Raw genomic sequence first — 5511 nt, 5'->3', positions numbered from 1 at the left:
TGGATAAGTATACCTATAAAGCATGTCTTATCTTCTCTATATAATAATGCAAAGCGAGCAGTAGCGTGTGATTTACCAGCTAACTCTAATACAGTTGCGATCGTTATAGGATACTCAACTGTTCGAGTTACTCCCTGAGTACATATAAGAAATATAAATATACAGCATCGCCTATCAAAGATATATTATCCTTAGACTAGACCCAGGTTGGAATGTGGTGTCGGTAAATCAGTTTGTGATCTATACATCAACTAGATAATGTTTAGAATGTGTTCATAGAATTACGAACCCCAGTTGTCTCTTAGGCGGTTGAGAAGGCGCTAAAAACCTTCGAAAGACCATCTGCAATACATTCCTGTGGTACATGTTAGCTGATGAAAAAGCTTTTTATAGCGTAGTCCGAATCAACTCACGGATTTTTCCGATATTGCAAAGTCGAACCTCTCCCAGCTGATTTTCTCCTCATTGCCTAGCCCTCTGATCGCCGCTGCTGAATCCACTGAGCTTTCCCCCTGTACTTGGTGGACTAGCTTTAACAAAGCCACAAGTTCTATTCTAGGGATGAAAAGCATAGATAAGTCGCCAGTCAGTTTTGGCAGCGATGGCAGGACGATACGGTAGCTTTCGCGAAAAGGATTTGCGGTCAGCGTATCTGCTTCGGGCGGGCACTCTGAAAGGACGTCTACAATGTCGATCGATAGCTCGCTCTCGTCCTCTGCGACAACGACCTGCTGATCGGGTTCAGGCCCAGAATCATTTTCTTCTTTTCTGGATTCGAACCATATGAACCGAGGGACCGTTATTTTTGTGTCATAGCCGGTGCTGCTACCAGAGCTGGCAGGCAGAGCAAGGCTTCGGAACAACCGTCTGCGGAAGTCGCTGGCGTCTTTACCGCGGATGGCAATATACCAACCACCATGTGGGCCCCAGTTTCCTGAATAATAGCGATGCACAGTCCCCGGAACTTGGGTGCCGTGTCGTTCGACAGGACTCAGCGTCAGTAGACAAACTGCGCGCACAAAAGCATCCTCATCGATCCCGGCCTGTTCTGAGCCGCTTTCTGATGCTGTAAAGGGGTAGAATGCATGCGAGCTGCAGACTTTGAACAGCAGCGCGGGTGCGTTCGGTGATTCATTGACTCCAAATTCGGAGAGCCTCTCCGCAACCACGCGCTTGAACATCGCCTCAGAGAGATCTGCGTCTCATGTCAGCCTGAGATTTAGACCAACTCACTATGACCAGCCATAGCCTACATCCGTTCTTTGGGTCGCATAGTCGACGGAATGACTGTCTGATGTCTTCTATTATGGCAGGTTGATCCGACCGTTTGAAACTGGTGAGTCTCTCAGATAGCTCCTCTGTGAACCTTTGGTAAACGACAACTGGACTGGATTAGAACGAGCTCAGATGACGCCTTACTTTGAGCCTCACCTTGGCTCATGAGACCTCGATCCAGGAAGTCTTGAACTCTTTCTTTGGAGGCTCGACGGCGTTCGTCAAGTGCATACTTGTCGAAGCTTTCAGAGCTAATGATGCAGTCAGGTTCTAACTCCATGATTGGGGCGTTGATGACCTGGTGTAGAGGCCGTTGATTGTGTTGTCTAATGTAGACGGTGGCTATAAAGACTGCGAAATGGTAGCATGTCAAAAAGCGGCGCAATCAATCACATGAGGAGCTTGAAATCGAGCTGGCTGACGAACAGGCTGACAAGCTGGCTAAGGAGGTTGCTGATGAGCTTGCTGACAAGCTGCTGACATAACCCAGTGAGATAAGCACCGTTGTACTTACTACTGACAGGGCGAGTAGCGTTCTTGACAGAATGTGTGCCTGCGAGCTACACTGACAATTATAAGAATGCCGAGTTCTCGCTGTTCGTGGCTGAATCCGCAGAACATCAGAGCATACACTACCAGATCTAAAATCCCGTCTCGTTACAAGACTACCTCCCCCACCTTTTAAGTCAAGGCCTTCGCAAAATGAAGTTCCACGTTCCTCTACTCCTCCTAGCGAATACTTTTACCTACGTCTCGGCTGAGGCGCCCAGTGCTGGCACGGCCCTTGACGTTCGCTCCCATGCTCGTGACTTTGTAACCAGAGACTATCATGTATATTCGATCAAACATCACGTGATGTGGCTGGCGTCAGCCTTCCTGACCCTCATAGGTCAAAAGCACGAGTCCTTGGTTTTACTAGTTCAAATTCCCGTGAGAGGCGCACTGTTCCGCAGTGCGGCTTCAGCGTCCAAACATGGAAAATTCAAATGCGAAAACGCGCCCTCAATTAGCGAGGAAATGAGCTGCAGCTGGTCATCGTTCTAAACCCTTTTGCGGGATCAATAAAAATTCTCGCTGAAGGCAAAATGCCAGGTCATTTTCCCAACGTGATATTCAATTTGTAGCAGATAGGTACAGCCACGCATGTACGGAATCAACCCCTCATACCATTCATCCTCTAAGTCGCACTAATGCTAGCTTCCTGCGCCCTGGCCATGTACTAACCCGCAGAGAAGCCTTGGAGAATTGGATTGACGAATAGCGCTCCCGACTGGTGCATATAGATAGCTATTCATTCAAGCCATATTCGCGGATCAAGACATCGGCACATGTGGCTCCAGTTATATAAGCAGTGGCCTGGGTGTGATTGTTGGTTAGAACCGGTACCACACTCATATCAGCCACACGTAGTCTTTTCACCCCAAAGACGCGGAAGCGACTGTCGACAGCGGCATCACTGGCACCATCTCTCCCCATCTTCACGGTTCCCGTCATGTGCCAACTGGATGACAGGTTATTCTTCCAGAACTGAAGAATGTCCTCATCGGAATGGGATGCCGGTGCCATTATGGTGGAGACCGTATCCTTAGCAAAACATGGGTGCTGGGTCAGGTCCCAAAGATGACGGTAAATCTCAATACATGCTCGCCGGTCAAATGGATGCTCGAGATACTTGGGATTGAACGAAAGTGGCTCATTAGGGTCGGACGACTGCAATTGCACCTCTCCAACGGATTGCTCGTTCATCAAGAACACAGGCAGGCAGATATAGCTGTAATCTTGGAAGAGCTGCGGAAAGGTGAAATGCACGGGGAAATGGCTAATAATCTCGTAGTGCGGAATGGTCTCGCAGTTCATGAAATCTTGTACAGACCCAGGCAAAGCCTTGAACTCTTCACAGGATGTTATTCGGTCGGATTTGAACCAGCCGATCCCTAATTGACAGCCATAACGTGTCCATGGACCGGTCCTGTCTCTTTCCCATTGTTTCGTCGCGGCCTCCATGGCTACTTCGTCTTGATAGAAAGAATTGCGGTCGTTGCTTTCGGGGTTGCGCATCACAATAAGTGGGGCAAAGATGTGGTCACGGAGACCTTGGCCTACGGCTGGTAGATCGTGAATGACTGAAATGTTAAACTTGCGTAGTTCGTCGGCAGGACCGATGCCAGAATGCATCAGAATCTTGGGGGTTTCAAGCGATCCTGCTGAGAGGATGACCTCGTTCGAGGCAAAATCTGCAAGCATGCATGAGTTCTTCCAGCAACCAGAGTAACCAACCCGTTTGAGAGAACCCACATTGTGTGCCATTAGCTTCGGCTCCCACAGCCTTATTCTTGTCCAATATAATGCGTTGCACCGGACTATCGGAGAGAACGACCAAATTATCCGAGACATCAGTCAACAGATCAACAGCGGTTGATCGCATGCCCTTCGAAGCAGAATTGATACAAAGTCCGAACCCAAGGGGATTACCAGAGTTGTGATCAAGATTCCGCTGGACCCCGGCTGCTTCGAATGCATCCAGCACTGTTGTCAAATCTGAATCCCAGTCTTTGGCATAGCAACGTGCAGGCCACCTTTATTGCCATGGCCTGCGGGTTCCGGCTGACTGTACTTCTGGTTTTCTGGGACATCAATTTTGCCAGAAAATGTTTCCAGTCTTTTGAACCGCGCCTGCATTTGGTCCCAGGCAAAAGTCTCGTCATCGACCTTGGCGGCCCATAGATCATAGTCGTCTCGTGCCCCGACAGTGTAGACTCCAAAATTGATCGCAGAGCCGCCCCCGAGCCCCTTACCGCGCGAGTAATCGAGTTGACGGCCGTTGCAGTGCTCCTGCGGGCTTGTCTGGGACCCCCAATTCATATTCTCTTTCATGAAAGTCTTCCAGCGCTTTCCATCGACCCGCAGAGATTTGTCCTCATTCCGCCCGCCGGCTTCTAGAAGCAATACGCTCGGCCTCTTGGCGGAGCTTGCCAGAGACGCAGCCAGTGTACATCCAGCCGGGCCGCCTATGAATTAGATAAGTGGTTGACTGATAGCAATAAAGAGCAAAAATTTACCACCGACGACAATGAAATCGTAGGATCGCTCCTGGGCCATATTGGGCCAGCAATCCTTCGGTTATAAAAACTACACAGTTCACTTTCCAACGAATGTGGTGATCAGAGATGAGATTTCTTTTGTCTAAGTGGGCATAGGCCGAGAATATTGACAGGCAATTGAAAGCCAGATTCCTCCCCTCTTAAAGTCTAGTCACTCAAGAAATAGCCTTTGCCGTGAGCTAAGAGTGGTGCCGACAGGATCTCAGGAATGATCAGTTGGGACAGCGTAGTATTGATAACGGGTGGCAAATGCTTGCAAATCCGTATGTTCAGAAATTAACAAGAAAGTTGTAAACGCCGTCGGCTGTGCGTCGACTTCATTAAACACTTGTTGCTAAAGCGTCACACAATTCATAGATCGTCCGCACATATCCAAACAAGTTGTCTTATGTACCGATTCCCGTCTCCGCTAATGCAACATCCAATTGGGATGACCACTTTATGGCCACACACTGCAGCGGTCCAGATCATTGGTGGACTATAACCCAAATAAGTAATAGTTTGCCTTTCTTCATGATGTCCGAGGGAATCTTTTGCACGAAGAAAATTCGAAATTTACCTTTTTTCGACCAAAGGACCGTACGTTTCGAGGTGTGAAATGCCTTTTCCGGTCGTATTAGCTATGCAGGTTTATCTTGAATCGGGAGCTATTTCCCTATATAGTTCGGAGGGAGGATTGCCAAGAAATATCAGCAACCTAATGCGTAAAAGCGTTATTGGTGACCGAGGATTCGGAGGTCAGTCGATCAAGTCAATATTAGAGTGATGAATCATGATCAGGCCCAGAACTGGTTTGCGGGATGACTGATACAAAACCAATCCTTGCCGGGTGATCTAGACAAATATGGGTGGCTGCCCACCTACAAATAGGTCGATTTGTTTGCATGTTCATTAGCCAACACGCCCTGCCTCTACGGAGGCCTATAGCTGCCACTCCGCAACAACATTTTCTGATCAATTTCTGCCAGCAGAATTCCTGTTTTACTCCCGAGTAGAGTGATATAACCTAACTGTTGTAACTTAGCTATAACCTAACTTAACTAGGGTTAGTTAAATTAAGATATAAAATTTTTTTAACCAATTTTTTAATTAAATTTGATTAAAATTAATTAATCTTTTAACTGTAGTTAACTAT

General features: G+C 47.8%; 2 protein-coding genes across 2 annotated transcripts; both read right to left on the bottom strand.

The window, feature by feature from the left end:
• Positions 1-301: 301 nt before the first annotated feature.
• On the bottom strand, positions 302-1555 carry ANOM_011695 (uncharacterized protein; the record flags this gene model as incomplete). Its single annotated transcript, XM_015556951.1, has 3 exons — positions 302-355; positions 414-1201; positions 1378-1555. The coding sequence occupies 3 exons, from the start codon at positions 1553-1555 to the stop codon at positions 302-304; spliced, it is 1020 nt and encodes a 339-aa protein (XP_015400999.1).
• A 1007-nt stretch (positions 1556-2562) lies between these two features.
• Positions 2563-4374, bottom strand: ANOM_011694 (GMC family oxidoreductase; the record flags this gene model as incomplete). Its single annotated transcript, XM_015556950.1, has 4 exons — positions 2563-3509; positions 3571-3851; positions 3890-4283; positions 4335-4374. The coding sequence occupies 4 exons, from the start codon at positions 4372-4374 to the stop codon at positions 2563-2565; spliced, it is 1662 nt and encodes a 553-aa protein (XP_015400998.1).
• Between the last annotated feature and the right edge of the window lie 1137 nt (positions 4375-5511).

The sequence above is a fragment of the Aspergillus nomiae genome (genome assembly GCF_001204775.2).
Source record: "Aspergillus nomiae NRRL 13137 chromosome Unknown contig00708, whole genome shotgun sequence".
In the NCBI taxonomy this organism is placed as follows: domain Eukaryota; kingdom Fungi; phylum Ascomycota; class Eurotiomycetes; order Eurotiales; family Aspergillaceae; genus Aspergillus; species Aspergillus nomiae.
Note: the sequence above shows the minus strand (reverse complement) of the source record. Positions and strands in the feature narration are given on the sequence as shown.